Raw genomic sequence first — 24,812 nt, forward strand, 5'->3', positions numbered from 1 at the left:
TGTGACCCTTCCTGCCCTCCTGACCATCTGGTGTACACCCCTCCACAGACTCCCACTCGGATGAGCTTTAAAACACCGGCAAGAAGTCGCTGGGGTTGCCGTGGAGATCTTGGGCAGGCAGTAATTAGCACAGTGAACAGAAGGGATTCTTGGACCCTCTCACTGTCGATGAAGACAAGCGAGCCTCCTCTCCAGAAGGAATATTGTTTTCCCTATAGGATGTTGGGGAGAACTCGGCTTGTGATTTGCTGAGACGGAGAGATAAATGACTCCGTCCACCACAGTGTGCCAACTCAGGCGATGCGTGCAGCGCGGCCACTCACTCACCTACTGTAGCAGCTACTGTAGCTCACTGACAAGCAGCCAGGTAGAGCCTAACCCCCACCCATAAACAATACAGGCGTGTGTACAAGAGTGTGAGATGCTCTGCTGTGAGCGACCAAGATGTTTAATGGTCTGGAGTCCCATGTTCTCTGCTCCCACACCCCTCCTCCTCCTCCTCCTCCTCCTCCTCTGTGTAACCGTGCCAACGGTGCCATACATGGTTGTGAGGAGTCAAGGAGGCGTGTCCTCATGTGGATGTTGTAAAGCTAATGGCTGTAAATGTGAACATGGCCGCTGCCCGCCCGGCTCTGATGGCCGTCCAGGTGTGCTTGATGAGCGGTGTGCTGTGATTATCAGCAGGCCACGTCAACGCAGCTTGAGTCACAGAGGAGAGGAGATGAGAGCTGGTTGCTGCAGGTGGTCTTAAACTGCATTAATGGTCTTCCACCTGCTGCTGCTGCTGCATGCTGCTGGGTCACTGAGCCTTCTGGAGAAAAAAAAAACCCTCCCTGCAGTGGAGTTTCAATGAAATTATAAACACAAGTGCATCGTGCGTGCGTGCGTGAATTTAAAGTGCAGAGGTTCATTTCTGGGAGTTTAAAAGGTTCATGAAGTAGTACAAGATCATGAAGGTATATTGGCCCTAAAACTATTCATTGCTAACTAACAATACTATTTTGAAATAAATTATTTTAAATGTATTTTTTGAAGGCATGCACACTATGTAACTTCTTATTTGAATGAATTCAATGTAATTCAATGGTCATTGTGATCAATGTACTTGATGGTATAGTATGTTAATACAATATACATTAACAGTGGGTGTATTTGGTCTCCCTGCTCTTCTATTGGAGACATCTAGATCCTCTGGTCTGGTAGGAGTGGTACTGCATGAAGGTCGCGTGGCATACAGACTAATAGACTAGTAGACAAACTGGCTGAATGGCACAAAAGTCCAGTTGGAGAAAACCCACAATGAGCACACTGTGCCCTCTGTGGCGGTGCTTTCATCAGCTCTGTGGTTAAATGCCCGGCTCTGTTCGGCTATCTAACCGTGCAGACTATCAATTGCACCATTTAGACAATCCCCAGTCACACTAAACAGTTGTTAGAACATTTCCTGCTCTGCCTACCAGTATACTGATTACCTGCCCGTCCATTCGTCTCCAAGGCTTTGGTCTGCAGCGGGCGCTGATCGATGCCCTGCTCATGTTTCTGGCCAGAATGAGATGCCAGACAGACAATTACAAAGGTAGTAGTGGCTAAGTGCAGAGTACTGTGGCTGGCATGGTGCTGTTTGAAATTCACTTAAGAGGTTGAGAGCTCAGGGAATGGTATAAGAGCTCAGGATAGAGATAAGACGTTTGTGTCTGATAAGGTTTAGCTGCTCATGATATGAATGTATGTGAGCGAACAGCCATTTATAAGCACTAATGTATGTGTGGGACATAAAGTAGAGAGAAACACAAAGTGAAAAGAGAGATGGTAAATGGTGCATTTATATAGCGCCTTTATCCAAGGTGCTTTACATAGATTGTGCATTACATTCACCCATTCATACACTGATTGCGGCGGAAGCCATGCAAGGTACCAACCAGCACATCGGGAGCAATTTGGGGTTCAGTGTCTTGCCCAAGGACACTTCGACATGTAGACAGGAGGAGCCGGGATTCAAACCGCCGACCCATGGAGCGGCTGTGGCTCAGGAGGTAGAGCAGGTCGTCCAAGTATCTGTGGGTCGGTGGTTCGAATCCCGGCTCCTCCTGTCTACATGTCGAAGTGTCCTTGGGCAAGACACTGAACCCTACATTGCCTCCAATGTGTTGGTCGGTGTGAGCTCGCCACCATTGGTGTGTGAATGTGGGAAGTGAGGACGCTGGCGTCGACTGTTCGCCGCTTCACCTCCCAATGTATGAATGAATTAACCATTGTAAAGCGCTTTGAGCACTTGGAAAAGCGCTATAAAAATGCAATTCATTCATGGATCATTGGACGACCTACTCTACCTCCTGAGCCACATGGAAGCAACATTACGTGTGTGTGTGTGTGTGTGTGTGTGTGTGTGTGTGTGTGTCACCACTCACCACCCATTCTGCCTCAATCCCATTACTCAACAGCCCTATTTAAAGAACTAAGCAATGCCATAATATCATGTAAAAAAAGAGGGATGTCTTGTGTTAATAATGATCATTGACAAATGTCCTCATTGATGTGGTGCTGAGGATGTCCTTGGCTCTACCCCCCCCACCCACCAGCAGCCGTCAGCTTGGATGTCTTAGTGAACACTGGCTGGTCTGTGTGACAGTAGATAGAGGCTCTCTGTACATCTCAGTCAGCCTTTCCATGGAGGGAGGAACTAAAAAGACAGCGCTGCTTGTTTCTGTTGGGTCTGGAGGTGGAGAGACAGGGTTTAACCCTGCAGTGACCGGTCCAGCAATAACTTCTAAAAATACATCGCAATGTATGACCCAGCGATAAATGTGACCCAGAGAAAGTGTGACCACATCACCCCTGCAGTCCTGGCCACTTTCCACTAGCTCCCTGTCCATTTTAGAATTTACTTTAAGCTGTTATTGTTTGCTTTTAAAGCATTAACAGGCTGGATTCTCCATTTATCTGAACTCACACAATTTACAATTTAGGTTATTTGGTTGTGTCTAGAGGCAAAAAACAAACAACAAACAAAAACAGCAAAAACAGTTGATCAAGCCTACATATTCACTCACTGGAAGTTTTTAAGTCCTTCTTAAAAACTTGCCGTTTCTCCATGGCCTTCAATTATGTTTGAGTGCCCACTGCCTTTACTGTGCATTGCTGCTTTTGCGCTTCATTTGTGTATTGTTAAACTTGTTTTTTTTGTTTGTTTTCTTGTTTGTTAATCCATTCTCTTGTTTGTGTTTGTTTTTATTGACCTGTACAGCAGTTGAGTTGAGTTGAGTAACCAGTGGAACTGAACGTCACACTGACATTATTATTCTTTACTTTTTGTTCAGCCTCCAGACACAGAACTCTTAACTACAGCATAGTCAGTTTTGCCTCAGTCGACTCAGAGGCGGATGGGGGCCTGTCTGTTTAATTAATGTAATTGGAGTTTCTGTATGACCGTGGGGATGCGGGCGTTAGGCGCTGACAGGAGACACCTGACCCCTGTGTCCCAGTGGAACAGTGGGGTGTGAGCAGGGGGAGTTGGGTTGGCTGCACTGCACTGATACCACACCGATGCTTTTATTATAGAAGAGGGGGGATTCAGAAACGATGGGGAGTGGGGTAGTCACCCATTTGGTATTGATGAGGAGTCGCCTCATAAAAAGATTAACAATAAATTGGCAATTATATTCTGTTTATGCAATTACATCTCTCCGGAGTGTTTAGGGAAAGCGTTTTTATTCATTAGAAATAATTTGGAATTGATTGCTTCACATTTCACCCTTTAAACACGCATACTGTGTGTGTGTGTGTGTGTGTGTGTGTGTGTGTGTGTGTGTGTGTGTGTGTGTGTGTGTGTGTGTGTGTGTGTGTGTGTGTGTGTGTGTGTGTGTGTGTGTGTGTGTGTGTGTGTGTGTGTGTGTGTGCGCGTGCGCAATTCTAAAGTGCAGGGATTCAGCTCTGATTTTATTAGAACTAAGTAAGTTGTAGCAGACCTGCAGATTTCTGGGAGTTTGGATGGTGAAGTGAAGTAGGACAAGATCACGAAGGTATAACGGCCCTGAAAATATCCAATGCTTAGTTTGAACTAACAATACTATTTTGAAATCAATTATTTGACAGACAGGGAGCCAGTGTAAATATCTAAGCACTGGTGATCCACTTTGAGCAGCAGCGTTCTGAATTCACTGCAGTTGTCCGATATATTTCTTTGTCCGATATACCGTATTTCTTCTTTCTCTTCCTCTCCCTCCAGAACCCATGCGCGCGCTGCGGGGCCTCACGGCCACAGACATCCAGTCCCGTCAGCTGTCCCTGCAGTGGGAGACCTTGGCCTTCAACCTGACGCGCTGCCACACCTACTCTGTGTCCCTGTGCTACCGCTACGCCACGGCGGGAGGCGGCGGCGGACACAACACCACCGTGCGCGAGTGCCTGGCGGTGGAGCGCAACGCCTCGCGCTTCACGCTGCGCGACCTGCCGCCCTACCATGGTGTCCATGTCCGCCTGTCCCTGGCCAACCCAGAGGGCAAGAAGGAGGGCCGAGAAGTCACCTTTCAGACGGACGAGGACAGTAAGTCATGATACAACATACAAAGCTAATAGAGCTAAAAGTAATGCCTTTATATCAATGTTATTGTTATAATAAATTATTAAGTGAATACAAATCCTTCAGTTTGATCTGTAGACAATGCCTCAGTGTGATCCAAATTTTATTTTATCAGATCAACCTGGTTCAACAAAACAGTGGTTGAATTAAATACAGTCTGATCCAGTACTTTCAACTAAGCCCTTTTTCAGTTTGTACAATAATTGTCTAATTATACACTTGGAATAAATCACAAAGCACTTTAAAATGGATGGACCACTCTGCTGTTCTTGGTTCCTCGTGTTCTGGAGACTTCAATAACCATTGATTTAGCTACTGTAGAAGGCATTGTGTTTTTCTGATAGATGAGGACAATATATTCTGATGGCACAGGAGTCTGCTCTTGATGTACACTGAAGCCCAGCTGGACTTTCTCCCAGCTCCACTGCTTCAAGTCAGGACAGAGTTCACAGGATGCTTTGTCAGGTCTTCTAAATGCGGGCGGCACAATGTTTCAGGGCTTTCAGCTGAGCCTGGTAGCCTGCAAGGCAAGGTGACTTGGCAGCCTTCCAGCCTCACATGCCAGTACACCACTCTGTCACCACTTTGTTCTCCTGGCACCCACGAGATCACTGGATGCACAGGAACTATTTAGGTGACTTGACTTCTAAGCTGAAATCAATTATGTGTTCAAGACAGATCTGTCTGACATTTCAGATTCCATCCTAATTTGCTAACATTGGCTTTCAAAGTTTGAAGGATTGGCCCGTTTTGAACAAAAAGCCTCAAATCATAAACGGAGCGTGCAATTTACATGAAATCTTTTACGGACTTTCCTACTAGGCTGAGGACAATGTCACCCTTTTCACATTGGCCTATTATAGCGCCACCAGGAGGCCACAACCTGACCTGCCCTGGTGGAGACCTGTGGCACTCCAGGGGCACTTTTTCTGGCCTTTCATATACACTGTAGGAAACTAGGAATACTCACTGTGAATAATGTGTTGCCACTTTTTTCACTGTAAGTATATTAGAAACCAATGTATTCCATGTACTTCTAAGAAGAGCATCTAGAACTACTAGCTCCAATCTAGTGTAGATTAAAGAGATACTGCATAATGAATAAATGGGTTGCAAAATCGTGGGATAAAAACAAAATAAAAGGCTCATTTTCATTCTCAATGGAAAATAATAAAGAACTGGTTTTATATTTGAACCTTCAGTGAGCCTGGGAGAGGACACTTATTACTTATGTGGTATTATTCCTTTGTGGCATGGCAGATGGTCTCGAAAAATCAATTATTCTGTGAAAAAGACAAAACAAATACTATTCCTCTGAAAGTGAGGGAGAAGGAGGTTGAGTCAGAAAAAGAAAGAGCTCCAGACAGGCACAGATACTGGTTTTAAGAGCAGAAAAATATGAAGTAAGTGTGTGTGTGTGTGTGTGTGTGTGTGTGTGTGTGTGTGTGTGTGTGTGTGTGTGTGTGTGTGTGTGTGTGTGTGTGTGTGTGTGTGTGTGTGTGTGTGTGTGTGTGTGTGTGTGTGTGTGTGTGTGTGTGTGTGTGTGTGTGTGTGTGTGTGTGTGTGTGTGTGTTACATTTTAGACATTAAACATTAAATGTTACTTTTGATCAACATGTTCTATTGTTTTTCGCTTTGAAATGTAGCTGCTTCCTTTGATAAATATCACTTTCAAGACACGTTGATCAACAAACTACTTCACAGGCCTCTTGAGACATCTTTCATATTCCTCACACTGTTTAATGTTTAGATGAGGATTTGTATGAAATGATAATATATTCTAGTCATTCTTTCAGGCTGTTTTAATGTACATTATGATTCTAATACTGATATGATCCATAAATGCCCTCTGGGTGTTTTTCCGCTCCACTGTGACACTGACGTGTGTATGATTATTGACATGGTTTGATTGTTCTGGGATCAGCACCTCAATTTCAGCACAAATGTTTGTTCTGACGATTCCTGGCAGTTCCCGGAGGCATCGCGCCTGATTCGCTGACCTTCACTCCGCTCGATGACATGATCTTCCTGAAGTGGGAGGAGCCATTGGAGCCCAATGGCCTCATCACCCAATACGAGGTAAGCACTTATACTGTTTGACTTAAAAACATGGCCAGCTGGGATGAAGCCACGGGGCAGACCAAGGACCAGAAGGGGGGGATTATGCCTCCATGCTGGCCTTGGAACGCCTCCAGATCCCCTAGTTAGAAGTGGCTAATGTGGCGGGAAAGAAAGTCTGTGATTCTCTGCTGGAACTGTTATGACCCGAATCCGGATAAGTGGATGAGGATTGACAGAACGATACAGACAGAGAGTTATTATACATGTAGATGTAGATAAATAGATATGTAGATAGATTGATATATTGCTTGATCTATCGATTGATCCAGTAGATAGCCAAGACATCAAACATACTTTACTCTGCATGTTACATTGAATGTACATTACATTGGGCTTTTCCACTGTGACAACTGACAAGAGTATAATTTGGTTGGACATCTAATTCTGAGTCCTTCCTTGTATATTTTGAAACGAAAGTTATAGCTTTCAAATGTCATTTTTGTCAGCGCAAAATACCAATGGTATTGACCTTCAAAAACCCTTGTCTGTGTAACACCAGTAAGCACAGTAGGAATCCAAATATAACACAAGAAGATTATGAATGAAAGGTTCTTCTGTAGGTTCATGGTCTGGTTTGCACCAGCCTGTCTGCAGACAGGGTTCAGCTTTCCTGATATTGGGAGAAGACAAAACTCAGGTTGAGGAGATGCTCAGTTTAGATTTTCAGAACTCACCAAAATCCGAACATGATTTACTGATAACAAACTCTAATTGCATCTTGGTAAAACAGAATTCATTCTTTGGATTGACGACATTGTAATCTCTAGCAAAAATGTCCAGGCTGTATCCTGGACAATAAGCTGACAGGTGAAGGCATGGCAACAAGGGCGATCAAAAAAGTAAATCAAAGGACAAGATTCCTGGGGAGAATCTCCTCCTTTGTTAGCAAGAGGGCTCTCAGGACTTTAGCTGGAGCTCTTATTCAGCCCATATTTGACTACGCCTGTACCTCCTGGTTCTCTAACATCTCAATGTCATAAAAAACGAAGCTTCAAACCTCCCAGAACAAACTAATCCAACTCCTTCTAGGCCTATAGGGCCCAGGCCATGACACACCTTTTATGCAACGCATTTTGATGGCATAGGATGACTCCGGGTAGAAGACAGGGTCAAGCAGTTGAAAATAGGACTGCCATTCAAAATTGTAAATACAGCTCTGCCCTCTATGAGGTGAGCAACTCCCACAGCCACAACACTAGAGGGAGCATAAATAATGATCTGGTGCCCCTGCACATTTATAACTAATATGGGTAAATCCACTTAACACAGCAGGAATTGCCTGTCATAATTTGACCCCCCAGTATTAGGACGTTGATATTCATTATTCATTCATCAGCCAACACTTCCCACTGATAGGTAGTCCCCCCCCCCCCCCCCTTAGTCCTACTCCTCCTCCCAGCCAACACTCCCCACTGACCGGTAGTTACCCAGTGTTTTTGGCTGGGGACCCCCAGAAATGCTTTGGCCATGTCTCGCGACAACCGCCCCGCCCACCCTCCCCACCCCAATACAAACTCACTGCAAAAATAGAGAAAATATATTATAAATGAATACTGAAACCAGATATAATCATTGAATCATGGAAGTTTATGCATGTACTATGTAAACTCAAAATTTCCAGCCAATGGCTGGAAACTGGATATATATTTGGCGACCCCCGAGGGGCGACCCACGGGTTGAGAATCCCTGTTCCACAGCACTGCCTTAGGTGTGGAATGCCCTGCCCCTTCCCTCAAAATAAACAAATCACTGGTTTCCTTTAAAACCGGTCTGAAAATTCACCTATCATTGTCAGCGAGAGATGGTGATGTCCCAACCTCCTTATACCCCCTCCGATTTCGTGTGTATTTTGATTTATTTGTATTTCATAGTTATCATGTCTTGAGATATCTCGATTTTTGTCATTGTTGTGTTTATGAATGAATGCATGGGACCCGAATGGAAACAAGACCGCAAGGTCTTTTTTCTGTGCTTTACACCAATGTGCTTTGACTGTACCACTATGTACTGTTTGCATTTTATATTGTCTAATACAATAATCAATCAATCAAAATGGTCCTAGCACCATGTCACAACACTAAATCAACGGACAGATAGCAACCGCCGTTAGCACTTAATTACCCATGAAAGCAAAAGTGTTTTGTATAATTGTACGTCTCTAAATGTTTTGATTGCTTTATGCCTCTAACTTAAGGTCCACAAAAAACATACACCTACCTACCATTCCCTCCCTCCCTCCTAAAGTTTTTTTCCACAATGTCACATCAAGGATATCATTAAATGATTTGTGGTTCGACAAGTGGCGGCTTTACAGGATTTTCTCTCTGTAACACGTTGATCTCCCCGAGCTGCAGAAATCCTCTTCATTTCACTCACATTTAACCTTTTGACCAGTTTGTTGGAACCGTATCGACCGCCATGCCAGTCCGCCAGACTTTTCATCCTCTGGCCTGAGCTGTGTTTGGTGATGTGTGTCCTGCCAGTAGGAACACAGAGGTCTGTGTGTATTTAGTCACACAGACTTAGAAGACGTTTGTTATGATAATCTGCAAAGCCTGTGCTTTGGTCAGAAAGGCTTTTTGAGCGTTTGTACTGTACATACAACTGTGTGCACTCATGCACTATTATGCACTTGAACACCAATACAAGGACACATTCAAATACAAGATAAACAAATGCTATGGACAATGTGTAGGCAATGTATACCCATGAACATAACATAATCACACACACTTATAGCTTATACTCAAACTTCTACTTCAACAAATGTCATGTTCATGATACTGTGACACATCACAGGTTTTCATGAAAAAGTAATGAAATATGTGTAAAAAAGAGTGGATGAATTAATTCATCGTAGAAACTCCCATCATTTGCCTTCCAAGAAAGGGTTGAAAATAGAGAGTGTGTGTGTGTCTGTGTGTGCGCGTGCAATGTCTTTAACGAGGTGCTGCTTTCACACCACTAATGTGCACACCAATATCCTCTTCCCTCTTGACTGCTTCCAATAAGGCTGTCTCATTACACCTAACGCCGTTTGAAAAAGTGAAAGGGAACTGTCACTTGAGACCACTGTAGCAGCACGGCAAAGCACCTAACTAAAGTTGACCAATGAGCCTCAAAAGGACACTTTAACAGGAGCAGTGTCCTCTATCCATTAGAATGTATTAGCAGGACACATTAGCCTTGTGTATTGCTTTATTGATAGCTGTGGGTTGTGTGTATACCCCTAACACTTTATCATGCCAATGTTAGTGGAACCCTATTACTCTAAAGTTTGGAATAATGGTTTAGAGTTGAGAGTAAACCCATAAATAAGCAAACTACACATTGATTAGGCAAAGCAAAATAATAAATACATTCTAAGTGGAGTGAATCATATACACAGATCAATTGAATGTTAGAATAGATATTGATGAGTCAGCCATTTGGACATGAAGCAAAACCATGAATCTACTCTCCTCTCTTGTTGAAGTCTGACCATGGAGGAGGTTGTTTGTATGAGCAGCAATAAGACAAGATCAGTGGATAAAAGCTGTTTGATGATGATGATATCGATGTGGGGTTCGGAGATTGTTTGTACTTATAGTACAGTGTATACGTTACTAACAATAAAATAGTGATAGAAGAGAAGATACGATGAGATATAACTTGAATGATCAGTGCGCACATTTGGTAGAACAATCATAAAATGAGTTTGGATGTCTTACTTTGGAGTAAGTTTTAATGACGTTACTCAATCTCTTCCTGTCTGACCTCAGATCAGTTACCAGAGCATCGAGTCGTCTGACCCGGGCATCAACGTGCCGGGTCCCAGGAGAACGGTGTCCAAGCTGCGGAACGAGACCTACCACATGTTCTCCAACCTTCACTCTGGGACCACCTACCTGATCTCCGTCCGAGCCCGCACAGCCAAGGGCTTCGGCCAGACCGCCCTGACCGAAATCACCACCAACATCTCTGGTAGAGTAGCACACAGTCACTCTGAAATCACCACCAACATCTCTGGTAGAGTAGCACACAGTCACTCTGAAATCACCACCAACATCTCTGGTAGAGTAGCACACAGTCACTCTGAAATCACCACCAACATCTCTGGTAGAGTAGCACACAGTCACTCTGAAATCACCACCAACATCTCTGGTAGAGTAGCACACAGTCACTCTGAAATCACCACCAACATCTCTGGTAGAGTAGCACACAGTCACTCTGAAATCACCACCAACATCTGCAGCCGAATTGCAGCCGTCCGTAGGTGCCCTTTGAGAGCGGTTTCGAAGGATTAGTAGTGGATACTGGATAGGTGAAGTAGTTTGTTTGTATATGGTTGTACTGTATGTATGAGTAATGTTTTTATCTGCTTCCTAAGACACCACCTTATTTATGTTCCCTGTTGGTCCTCCTTACACGCACTCACGGGACTGCCTTGTACTCCACGTTGTAAAATGAACTGTGACCTTGCATGTGGAACCAACAGCTTTGTGCTTTTGTGACCCACTTACTGTACCTGCAACTGTACCTGTACAGTACTGCTCATCAACCATTTAGGTGCCCAACACCAGGATAGAGCCATATCTCCCAAGCAGTGACACGCTGTCATTTCACAGTGGAGTGAAGTGTTTAAGAAGCAGAATAACGACACAGAGGGGACACAGCCAGTATGTTGTGTACAGAGAGAGTCTCTGAGCTTATTAATGCTGATGGAGATCTGTTAATGATGCATGTTGGTCCATTGTTGAGGGAGGGGATGCACCACACACACACACACACACACACACACACACACACGCACACGCACACGCACACACACACACACACACACACACCATTATCCTGTCCCACTCTCCCCTTCAACCGTATAAACTTTTTAACTTATACACACTCTCTCACCATGGAAGTGTCACCTAATCGGTGCTCTCTCTCTCTCTCTCTCTCTCTCTCTCTCTCTCTCTCTCTCTCTCTCTCTCTCTGGCACCATGGCAGACCACAGATGGAGTCCTGAAGCCACTACATATCCCACAATGCATAATTTTCACTTATTTTGAACGTCTCTCAAATCAACGTTGACAGTGAACAAACACTGAACTCTATTGCTGCTACCATAAGAAATACCCCGCTCACCACAGTCAGACACACACACACACACGCACATACACCCTCACACACACACACACACACACACACACACACACACAAATGCTAACACAAGCATGGACACACGCAAACAAATGCATGCATGCACATTAGAGCCTTGTAGTAGTAATAGTATCCCGAGCCCTCTGGCTGATCTACAAATCATCCGTCAGTAGGACTCTTATCAGGCAGCCTGCATTCAAAGCCTATTGTATTTTGTGGTGTCAATAAACACAAACACTTGTTACTGAATTAATCAGGTTCAATGTCTTTCAGTCAGTGTTTGTGCTGTTGAAGGCTGTGGTTTTAATAACATCATGGTTGATTCCACCACAATAGTTCACATACCTCCCCCTCTACTAATTGATAGTGATATCAAAGAGAATAAATGTGCTGCTTGCATCTCCTGGGAGGAGCAGGACTTGGACCAAATCTCCTTCAATTTGTCCCAGGCGACTGTGGTGTTTAATGGTCTAATGACACTGTATGAGAGGGAGTGAGTGTTGTGTGTGGATGTCAGCATGTTTTGATCTGTTTAGTTTTCGTGTTCGCAGAAATAATTTCAGAGTCTTTCTGACTACTGAAGAAAACAGAACTCTCACAACGTTTGAATTTGAACCTATCAATCTTCACTGTGCTTCAACAACCTTTCATCTGTAGGGTTAAGGTTCCCTTGTGGTAGTGGGTTGACATCCAAGTGTGTGGGTGAACCATAGACTGTAAAGAATATGGACAAAGCGTTCCCCGGGTCTAACATGGACGTAAAATGAAGCCTGTTATTCCTGCACTGTAAGTCGCCATCTTTCTAGATCCGTTTTGGCCCAGCTGGCCATTGGCTGGCTCCGTTTTGGCCCAGCTGGCCATTGGCTGGCCCAGACAACGAGGCGGGACTTCCCCCCTTCTTCTCTGTTGGTTTTTATTTTGACTCGAGTGGGAGGGGAATCCCGATCATAGACTGTAACGGTAGCCACGCCCCTCAGAACATACGCAACTTTATGGTCATTTTTTTAATTAATGGGACCATAATTTTCCAAAAAGAATATTATGAAATTAGAAATGAGACTTTAAACTAGTGACTGGAAGCAGAAAGTATTCATGACCATGTTTATTAAGGTAATACAATCTAGGTGAAGTTGGGCCCAAATACATGGACTTCTATGGGGATATGGGTTTTTCTGGGTCCAATGACAGCGCCACAACAGGCCATTATATGAACTACGATTTCCTTAGTGGCTTCACAGAATATCTGTCTGACTGCCCCCCTGGGGTGAATTTAAAGAAATTACAAGGCACTCTGCTCAGATGAGTTTAAAAAGCCTTTATTTTCATGGTTCATCTAAGCAAAATATTATGAAATATATATTTTAATAACAAATCTAAATAAAATAATCTGTGTTAGCACAAACAGCCTAGTTGACATTATGTTAAATATATGTTTTAGACTTTGCTAATATATATTTCTCATTATGGTAATGATTCAGGTTGTAAATAACTAGGATGTCAGCCACAGGCAATAGGGTCAAACATGACATTGAATTTGATGAGCGACGCTCCTCTCCCACAAAAACAGTTGAATTATTTTCTTCTTGAAGCCTCCATGGCACTCCATCAATAAATGCTGAAATGCATTCTCTGGAAAGAGAAGCTCCAGCATGTAGAAGAGGCAGAAAGACGCTGGCTGAGCTTGATGTGGACGCCTTTATGCAGCAACTGGGATGTGTCTCTGTGGGACATTACAGATACTGTCTCTGTCACAAGACCTGAGAGGCCTGTAGAAGCTTATAAGGGAACAGGGACACTTTTATAGGCTGCACACACTACTCTGCTGGGGCCAATGAGCAGTAATGAAAGTGTGTGTGTGTGTGTGTGTGTGTGTGTGTGTGTGTGTGTGTGTGTGTGTGTGTGTGTGTGTGTGTGTGTGCGTGTGCGCGTGCGCGCGTGCGCGCGCGCAGCTCCTACGTTTGACTATGGAGACATGCCTTCTCCTCTGGGTGAGACAGAAAGCACCATCACCGTCCTGCTTCGTCCTGCTCAGGGTCGAGGAGCTCCTGTAAGGTGAGAACGCACACACACACACACACACACACACACACACACCAACCTTCATCACTTCACATTACGGCTGCATTTGTACTCAACAGTGTAGGATCAACACATCACTTTAATTGTATTCACTACAATGTTTTTTGCTGTCCATATGTAGATCTATGGGTTTGATGAGATCAGATCAACATATGGAATGAATTCTGTACTGGCCATATATGGAGCGTGTCTTGAGTGTACAGGGTTTGATGAGGTCAGATCAACATATGGAATGTCAGAACAGGTCAGCTCCATATAGAGATCTAAGGGTATGATGAGGTCAGATCAACATATGGAATGAATTATGTATTGGCCATATATGGAGCGTGTCATGAGGCGTGACTGACTGACGGGAGATGCAGGTTTTCATAGTAAACTGTTACCAATTATCAATGTATCCTGGTTACTACTACTTTCATAACAATCCAGTTTTCAGAATCTTTATTGTGTGATGTGTGCTCCATCATTCGTAGTTGTTGTGAGAAGAGAGAGGATAGAGGTAGGGTAGAGCTGGAGAGGTATTTTAGCAGTGATTTCAGAGAAGAGAACGTTAGATCTGTGTATGAACTTAGTGGCAACTGTTTCTTTCATCCAGACATGCCGTGTTTAACAACTTGAAGCATAATAATACATCAGGAAGAAACATTTTGTACTTGCTCATCCAATTATAGCTCTGCTCAAAGTCAAAGATGTAATCCGCCAGGGAAACTGTCTTTGAAATATAATTGAAATGTGAATATGTCTCATAGCCTGTCTACCCTGGTTGCACCGTGACGCAATTACTGGACTTTATTCTATCTTTTCTCTCATTGGTCCTGTGCCTTTCATACACACACAGAACCCCAAAACATTGTCATGACCCAGACACACAGAAAGATGGAGGTACATGCCTCATGGTGTAGATGTACGCTCTACCTGTGTAGATGTACGCTCTAGCACACTGTCATAGAAATTTAGATGTAAAAATTTAATAATACCCCTTTATAAAGAGTATCTCCTCTAAATTACAGTCTGAGATTATCTCATCTGTCACACCCCTGTGGTGCTGTTTGTTTTACTCTTGTTACTGTCCCATGTGTTGAACTGGTTCAAGTCTTGAGGCTTTGTTGGGGGTTGGCTGTTGTGGGAGTGAAAGCTATAAAGGCTGTGACCCTATGTTACTCTGAGAGTCAGACTGGGGTTTCCATGCATGAACAGGTCTCATGTAAGTCTTGTCTCCTTACTTGAGTAAAATCCTTATACTTCCAAACTCTGAATTCTTGTGTTGCCTCATTATTATTAATTGTCCTTTTGAGCATGTGTCCTACAGACTGCCTAAACAACACCTTTATAAATATTTCAACATTAAAAGCATGCTTCACAAGAATAATGTTGGCCTAACAAATAAACCTGTGTTAGTGTCAGCACACAGACACTCCTGTGTTCATGATCCTCATGTCCTCCTTCTTCATACGTTTGCTGCTCTGCTAGGACCTATACGCACCTGCTGAAAATTAAACCGGGTGTGCGGAAGTCATCTCTCTAATAAGTTTGGTCAACTCAAAAGCAAACTCCACATGCCCCAACATTTTATTTACCTGCCATAGTGTCAACCCCTTACTCCTGTGTCCGATACCGATATAAGGGTACTGATACTTTTCCAATACCGATACAGTATCGGGAATATATATATATATATATATATATATATATATATATCTCACTCATTCTTGAGATGAGGGACAAAAGTGGAAAAAACATGTCCCACACATAAGAGCCTTATTTATGTTAAAAATAAATTAATTCATAAAAATAAAAGCACTTGCAAAGTTAAATGTAATACAGTTGTGTATTATTATGCCATTAATTTCATTATAATTGTTTTCATATGCCATCTGAATTAGTTAAAAGCAGGCACTGTACCCAAAAACGCCTGTATTTAGCCTGTCCCCAGCAAGTGGTCACAATGTCAAACTGCTAAAAAAGTGTCTAATACTGTCACAATCACATAAATATACATACTAAATTAAAGTAGATTGTCAACAACATAGCAAACAATATACACAGTTAATTTTAATTTATATTTTCCATTAGATATCTCATATCAAATGTGTGTCCCACGTCTCCCGTCAACTCCGTCAGGTTTTTTAAAAGTCTTAAATTAATCAGAAAATATTGTCGACAGATTTAGCCTGAAGACTCCTTTTCCAAGTCCCGTTTATATTTGTTGCAACAGTGGAGCACCTGGTCTGACAAGCATTCAATTGTTTGATATTTTAAACAAACAATGTTGATATCAATGACGTCACAGCTTTTACATGTCAACTCCGTCAGGACATTATTATGATCAGACGTCAACGTCAGGTTTTGTGTCTGACGGAGTTGACATGTATCTGACGGAGTTGACAAAAGTGTTCCTAAAACAATAAAATTATAGTTTTTGAATAATGGGACGTATTCTAATTTGGCACACAGTTAGAGCATGCCTTAAGGAACATTTTTGGCTATAGGGCCATCACAGATTTGTCTCGTGGTGACCATGGCAGCCATTTTCCAAAATTGCCGCCAGTTCTACACCACCTAGGATCTTGATTCTGGTGACTAAGACTACATTTTCAAGGATGAGGGATACAGTGGTACAATTTAGATTTTCCCTGTGACCATGGCAGCCATTTTTCAAAATGGCCGCCACCTGCTGTTATTTTACAATAACTCAAGTTCTACACCATCTAGGATCTTGATTCTGGTGACTAATCATACATTTTCAAGGATGTGGGATACATTGCTACTATTTAGATTTGTCCTGTGACCATGGCAGCCATTGTTTTTTTCAAAATGGCCGCCACCTGCTGTTATTTTACAATAACTCAAGTTTTAGACCACCTAGGATCTTGATTCTGGCGACTAATAATACATTTTAAAAGATGAGGAATACAGTGGTACTATTTAGATTTGTCCTGTGACCATGGCAGCCATTGTTTTTCAAAATGACCACAAACCTGCTGTTATTTTACCAATAACTCAAGTTTTAGACCACCAAGGATCTTGATTCTGGTGACTAATCATTACATTTTCAAGGATGAACTTTCTCTGGGAGGGGTCAGGGCTTATTTCAGGTGCAGGTTGAGTTGCTACTGACAGGACATTAAAAGGAGGTGGGCTTTCTGGCCTTTGACTTGTCCCTTTCAGGTACAGACGCACAGTTTGACTTCACTGGCCACTGCAGTGTGGCGTTGTATCTTGGTGGCCTCCTGCCAGTGTTTCTCCATCCTTCTCATGAGCTCTGTGTTCTGGGGCTCTGTTATAGTCAACTTACATTGTCTTGGCTGGAGATTGCTTTCCTGCAGGGTCCAGCCCAGTCTTGTGCAGATGGCTGCTGGCCCACCTGGAGGCCCCAACCTCACTTGTTCGGTTGGTGTGATTAGGTGGGGTGGTCTTCCCCAATCAGGATGAAGGGTTTGACCCTTTCAAACGGCAGTCTGGCCAAGTGTCTGCATTTAGTTGTGAGGCTAGATTCAGGATACAATTGCTCACCCAGCCCCAGGTGACTTGAGGTGAAGGCTCCTTTGATTTGGTAACATTGCTTTGGTTGACATGCTGGGGACACAGAACGACACTGATGCCTTCAGTGTCTGCACATCCTGCCTGATAGTCCTGAAGGCAGATCTTCTGTCTTCAGTCTTTCGCTCACTGTTCACTGCTCACTGTTCACCTCAAGCAGGTCTTCAAGGTGTTTGCCTTTGCACAGGCTATATGGCTAGGACTCGTGCTTCAACCACTCAGAGAACTCCAACATGGTGTTGGTTGCTCCTAGGCCGCAGAGCATTGTGCGGCAGAATTCAGCTCTCATCTCTGGTGGCAGCTTGTTGAGGAGTCGTGCAACATGTGAGCCGCATCTAAGTTCTGTGTCTCCCTCTGGGCCTAGGGTAGACACTTGCTATTTTCCGTAACACTAATTGGTGGGGCTGTCCAAACTTGTTGTTTAGGTGTCAATCGGGTCTCTGTTGGTGAAGTCGGGTCTACAGGTGGTCTAGAAGATGAGTTAGTCAGGGGATATTAATACAATCTGGTAATAAATAATTTTCTTCACCAATGTGTTTGGAAGGGTGTCTACTAACATATCCCACATTGCTTTATATTCAACCACCCTAGGGGAACTTTTGACAGCTGCTGAAAGTTGGGGTACCATCAACAACCTATATAAGGCAAAATGTTCATTATGCTTTAAGTAGCATGTGACATGTCAAACTAGGGAGTTTTCATGATTCTGAATGGATTCCAAGCATTAGCTATGCACGAATAACACTCCTTGGGCTGAAAACGGCCATAGCCGTCATCATAAAATGAGGTCAGCACATTTGGGCAAGTGGATATATGGCCGAATTTAGCCCAAGGGGTTTGACCCCTAGTTTGGCCATAGACTCCCTAGTTTGGCCATAGCCACTTGGTATGGTATCCAACTTTCAGCAGCTGTCAAAAATGCCCCTAGGGTGGTTCAATAGAAACCAATGTGGGATATGTTAGTAGACACCTTTACAAACACATTGGTGAAAGAATTCTTGGTAAGAAATGTATTCACAGATTTGACATTATTCTGATAATATTCCCTGACTAAATTGGTAAAATATTAGCAGGTCCACCATTTTTGAAAATGGCTGCCATTGTCACAGGATAAATCTAAATAGTACAACTGTATTCCTTCTCCTTGAAAATGTAGGATTAGTCACCAGAATCAAGATCCTAGGTGGTGTAGAACTTGAGTTATTGGGAAATAACAGAAAGTTGGCGGCCATTTTGAAAAATGTCTACCATGGTCACAGGACAAATCTAAATAGTACCAATGTATCCCACATCCTTGAAAATGTATGATTAGTCACCAGAATCAAGATCCAAGGTGGTGTAGAACTTGAGTTATTGTAAAATAACAGCAGGTGGCGACCATTTTGAAAATGGCTGCCATGGTCACAGGGCCAATATAAATAGTACCACTGTATTCCTCATCCTTGAAAATGTGGGATTAGTCACCAGAATCAAGATCCTAGGTGGTCTAGAACCTAAATCAGTTAAACTTGTCAACTCCGTCAGATGTTCGTCAACTCCGTCAGACGTTCGTCCCGTGATGTTTTTGTTAATTTCCAAAGAAATAGAAAATTCGATGTTAAATCTTTTGTGCTTATGTATTGAAACACCAACTGAAATGATAAGTAATGATGTTTTTTTTTTGTTTTTTTTACATGGTTTTCATGTTATAATATTGAAAATAAAGGTTGAAATGACGGATTTGAGAAATTGGATATTTCATAATAGTGTGATATTGGAACAAAACAATATTAAAATAATTATATTACTTAACTTGATTACTGAAAGTCATTATAAGATAATTGAGGACTTTATATTATTGTTGAAATTATCAAATTCAATTAAAAGGGATTTTAGTGTGTCTGACGGAGTTGACATGAATCAGGTATTAAGTGCATAAATGTCCCATTTTAGAAAGAAATGTTACGCGAAAAACCTGTTCCTTCTCAAGATTGGTAGTTGAGACCTGTGTCTACAAATACATCTATTTGATTTGAATGTGTAAAAAAAAAAAAGATCTAGTTTGAAAAAAGTTTTGTCCCTTATCTCAAGAATGGGTGATTGCGAAGGCAGTGAGCACTAACTATGAGACCCTGCAGATCATGTCTGTCTGTGTGTCTGTCTGTCTGTCCCGCTGTGACACCACCCGCCCGCCACCAGAGGACGGAGCTGTAGCACACACACACACAGGGCGCAGCTAGCACACACACACACACACACACACACAAACAACCACACACACACACGAGCTGCGTTCGCTTCCCGCGTTTGCGCGTCTTACTTGTATATATATATATATATATACACACATACACATACTCAAACCCAAATACAGTACGTACCAGGTGGTGGTTGAAATAACTGGCTGTGATTGGTCCATGTCTCCAGTACGTACCAGGTGGTGGTTGAGGAGGAGAGCAGCAGGAAGGTGAAGAGGGAGCTGGGAGTTCAGGAATGCTTCCCGTTGCCCATGTCCCACGGCGAGGCGTTGGCGCGGGGGACGCCACACTACTACACGGCCGAGCTGCCCCCCAGCAGCCTGCCAGAGGCCAGCCCCTTCACAGTGGGAGACAACCACACCTACAACGGCTACTGGAACACACCGCTGGACCCCCGTAAGAGCTACCTGGTCTACTTCCAGGCCATGAGCAACTTCAGAGGGGTGAGTGGGTGTTGGTTTGTATTTGTCCGCTTTAAAGAGTTCACTGGTAGATAGTGATACAACCGGAGTGTGTGCGTCTGTTTTATTTTTATTTTTCAATCCCACTCCTGTCCGCTACAGCCTTCATTTACATTGCTCCTGCCTGCACCACATGAGCTAATGTTAATATCAGCCGATCTTTACAATGGCGGTCTCCATTGCCGGTAAAGCGGAAATGAAACTACCTAAATATATGGACAAAGCCCTGGCATTGTTTAACTACCTTCTCCCATCACCAAGTGGCAGACAAAGAGTTAATAATAATATTATCCTATAATGTGTAATGTAGAGGGGTCTTGTCCCCTCGATTAACCTAGAGGGGACAAGACCCAGTGGCCGGCCTAAGAAGACCTGGCAGACGACAGTGTTTGCTGAAATGAAAGCACTTGGCATGGACCATGAGGTGGCCATGAACCACTCCCGGTGGAAGAGAGTCCAGTCCAACCCAGAGATGCCTGGAAAGCAGACTTTAAACCGATGATGATTAATGTGTGATTCCCAATTATATTTTGTGCATGGTTAAGATTATGGAAAAGAGTATCTTGTCTATAATCCGTATGTGCTTGATTGCAGACAAATTTCAACATGGGTTAAAATTCAAATTAAATCCTGTAGTGTGAGCCCAGCTTTAAGTAGCACACTCACAGCAGCAGGATTAAAAGCATTACTCCCACCAGTCATAGACATTAATATGTCATTGATTCTGCAAATAATTCTGAGCTGGTAATGAGGGGAATATCTGTAATTATTAACGCTCTATTTGATGTTTTAAGGCCAGTTGCCTTGTAATTCTTTAAGTACTATTTATGCTTGGGGGTTGTGTGATGAAACTGTATTCTACTGGTAGTGTAACTAAGTTGAAACATTATGTATTTTATGTGTGTCCCAGTGCTTTGATTCTGTGCAAACAAGGCACGCCTGGGACAAGGAATTACTGGCATAAATTAATCTCAGCTAGTAAATCGACTAGAATTACTGGAAGCAAGCTGGAATTCATCTCCCTCATCTCTTCCCCTCTATCCCTCCTCGTTACGTTCTTTCAGGACCTCATCCTTTCTTTTCTTAACTTTTGGTTTCTTTCCCTTGTTTTCCTGTCTCTTATTCCCACTCAGCTGAGCTCATTACACAGTGTGACGAACACCTTCTACCCTGCAGGGGGAAGGGAGGCTGCATCCACATGGGTCTGACTCACAATGGAACCAGAAGCACGGTGTGCAATCTCTGCAGCCCTTGGCTAGAGAGAGATGATACCTCAGTCAAATATTGATATAATGTAATCATGAATTATTCATGTTTTTCATTCCCAAAGAATCTATTATCTACTTGTAGCCTTTATGAATAATTAATGCCCAATGGTATTGAATTGTTTCTGGAGCCACCGATCGCAATGCTCCTCCACGGTACATCAACACCATGAAAAGCTTTTGGGTCCTTTTGGGCTGATTTGATCCCAGTAGATCCCAGTGGGCAAATTATAATCCCACACCTTCAATCCCATTTCTTGATTTGTTGAATACCGCACTTTATTAGTCAGAAATGTAAACGGCACGCAAAAACACAAAAACAGTCCTGGGGACGTGTTTCCATTGTGGTCCTAAATATTCACTTCATCAACATAACATAAAAATAATAACACAATTATACATGTCATCAACTATATACAACACAACACCCTCCTTGATCGTGAAAGCAGCAAAACAAAGTGGAATTCTCCTTTCAACAGTGTTTTGTGTTTTGTATTTCATTAATTCATTCATTCATTCAAACCTTTATTTATTCTCGAGAGACATTGAGGTTTCCCTCATTGTCTCCACCAGCCGAAGGCATGGGGAGAGTATGTTTTGCACTCCGTCCGTCCGTCCGTGTGTCCGTCCGTCCGTCCGTCCGTCCGTGAACAGCTAATCTCAGCCACCGTTAACCCGGTCGATGCCAAATTTTGCACACACACTCCCTGGATGCCAACCATGAACCTCTGCCCCAAACTTTCCAGAACGGCCTGTTATAGCGCCACCAGGAGGCCGCTTTGTGCAAAACAAGTTTTTGCACAGTACACCTACAGATTTTGTCCAAACATCACGCAAATTGGTACACAGTCTCTCTAGAGCCATTCAACGAAACGGGTCTTTCAGATTTATCAGACTCCATCCTGATTGGTTAAGATTGGCTTCCAAAGTTCACAGGAGTGCTCAGTTTCAAACAAAATGCTGCAAATCATGAACACATCGCGTGATTTCCGTGAAATTGTGCACCCACATTCCCACTAGGCCCAGGACGAAATGCCACATGAACAATTTCAACTCAGCCTCAAGGTGGCGCTATAACTGGCCCAAAAGTGTTTTTACCTCTAACTGCACGGATCTGTGGATAACCTGGTGGAGACCTGTGCCCGGAAGGGCACTTTTTCTAGTTTGCAGTGTCGTCGAGATACAGTACAACATACAATATTTTCAAAGCAATAAACAAAAACAACAAAACAGAACAGCAACATTTCCTCGTTTTGTGATATAATACATGTTTAAAAACAGTTTCAGACACTTACGTCTGTACGTAAGTCTGCAATCAAATATTTAAAGTAATGGGAGAGCAGATCTTTAATTTAAGCTGTAAGTCATTCCACGTGTTTGGGGCACTAAAACAAAAGGCTGTTTTCCCCAGTTCTGTGTTTACATTTGGAACCTTTAGTGTGAGCCAGTGACTGGAGCGTGTCCTATATGTTACAGGATTCCAATCCAGCAGAGCTTTAATATACCACGGTAAAGTCCCATCAATTGCTTTAAAAATAAATAGATAGGCTACCAATGTTTATTTTACCTGTCGGCCAAGGAAGGCCAGCCCACTCTGTCATATAGGACACAGTGATGAGTTCTATAAGGTTCACCAGATATAAATCGCAGAGTGATAAACTGCATCCAAGGGCTTGAGGACAGAAGGTGCAGCTTTTCTAGATGACATCTCCATAGTCCAATACATAAAGAAAGACTGCTTCAATGGGCCCATAGCACTTACCCTAACCCCTTAGATAGCATTTCTGTTGGCTTAGATAGCATTTGACACAGACTTATAGCATGTTATGTAGACAGCACTATAATTGTATTGTATATAGTCATAGCACGCCATAGTACATATGTATAGCATAGTAGTAAATATGTATAGTTTATATGTATAGTGTATGTATAGTTTCATTATATAGATATTCCACTGTTACTTTCTTAGCTTACGCATGTTTCATGATATTGATAAATGCTTTTATGTGATGTATTCCATGCTTTTGTTCTTGCTTAAATGTAAGTCGCTCTGGATTAAGAGCGTCTGCTAAATGCCTAAATTGTAATTGTAAATTGTTCAATAACTCTTTTCCTACATGGAATTTGGAAACTAGCTCTGTTCCGGTAGAACAGATTTTTTGCCTTAGTTTACAGACAAGATTGGCAATATGGTATTTAAATGTAAATTTGTCATCAAGCCATATTTCAAGGTACTTGTATTCAGCAACCTTTTCTATGTTTGATCCATTTGAGGTAGCGATATGTAAGATGTTATAATCATCAATACCCTTGGCCCTGGAGAATACTATGAATTTAGATTTTCCAGCATTTAGTACAAGCTTTAGCTCTCTGAGGGCATATTGAAGTGCATTAAACGAATGCTGCAATTCTCTAATGTGCATACAGGAGTGAGAGGCTAACTAAACCCAGCTCATGTTCCCTATTAGGGAGAGACATTACTTAAGGATAATTGGATATAGGTGGAGATGCTTATACAGTAGGTAGAAAATAGATATTCACACCCTGCCATTCCTCATACATTTGGGTCAGAGTTGCCGTTGGTCTCTGTGCGATTATCAGCTGGGAATAAATACATGCAAGGTTTTGCAGCGTGACTTCCGTGAACTCTGCCAGCAGCGGGTCGCTTTCTGATAACGTTACCGTTTATCTTTTCTTCTTTTTAATAGAAAATCCATACATCACAGCACAGCAGCGCTGCTCGTCTGCAAACACAGGAATGTGTTTCCGTCCCAGTGGACAAACACACGGTGGGATTGCAGTGTGAGCACTTCACACAAGCAGAGCGCTGAGCGTAGGATTATGAAGGGAAGACCTGGCTTTACCAGCGGATGGGATTAGGTTTTGTTTTGCCTGGCAGGGGGCCAGCTAGCTGGCGCCCATGAGCCACAGTGAACATGGGGGCACAGTGGCACATCCCAGCCCCCACCTGATCTACAGTAGCTCTGCTGCTATGGATGCTGGTGGCACCCACCATATAGACATTATTAGTCAGATAATCACAGAATGTTTCTGAATGCCTTCTTGTGTTACACAGCTTCTTACTTTGATCAATATGATGTATATACAATATTTCCCTGCTGGTTTTATGTAAAATAATGAAACCAAAGTAAACTCAACGGTAAGCTAAACAGTAGTTTATATATCATTGCCTGTTCAGTTCATTTAAGTTTGTGAATGTCTTTGTGGAGGCAGCATCATGCACAACTCATCCTCAAAAACATTATCATCAGTCGGAATGGTGTGAACAGACACCCTTAATATTTCCCTGTGCTAATTATCTTCACAGTTTTTAATTGCTTTGATTGATGCATCCAAAAAAGCTCTTGAAAGGTTGGGGATTACTTTGAAAGTG

The 24,812-nt window shown here is 42.8% G+C and overlaps 1 protein-coding gene across 2 annotated transcripts in view; it reads left to right on the top strand.

Annotated features, from left to right (window-relative positions):
- Positions 1-24,812, top strand: part of LOC310856186 (receptor-type tyrosine-protein phosphatase U) — a 228,045-nt gene that overhangs the window by 135,524 nt on the left and 67,709 nt on the right. For both annotated transcript variants that reach the window (XM_083761435.1, XM_083761436.1), the window contains exons 8-12: positions 4,226-4,543; positions 6,549-6,658; positions 10,462-10,663; positions 13,786-13,888; positions 19,862-20,135. In XM_083761435.1, the coding sequence (XP_083617561.1) occupies positions 4,226-4,543; positions 6,549-6,658; positions 10,462-10,663; positions 13,786-13,888; positions 19,862-20,135 (1,007 nt within the window). The remainder of the gene's footprint in view (positions 1-4,225; positions 4,544-6,548; positions 6,659-10,461; positions 10,664-13,785; positions 13,889-19,861; positions 20,136-24,812) is intronic.

Source organism: Protomyctophum parallelum (genome assembly GCF_964188405.1).
Source record: "Protomyctophum parallelum genome assembly, chromosome: 3".
NCBI classification, from domain to species: Eukaryota; Metazoa; Chordata; class Actinopteri; order Myctophiformes; family Myctophidae; genus Protomyctophum; species Protomyctophum parallelum.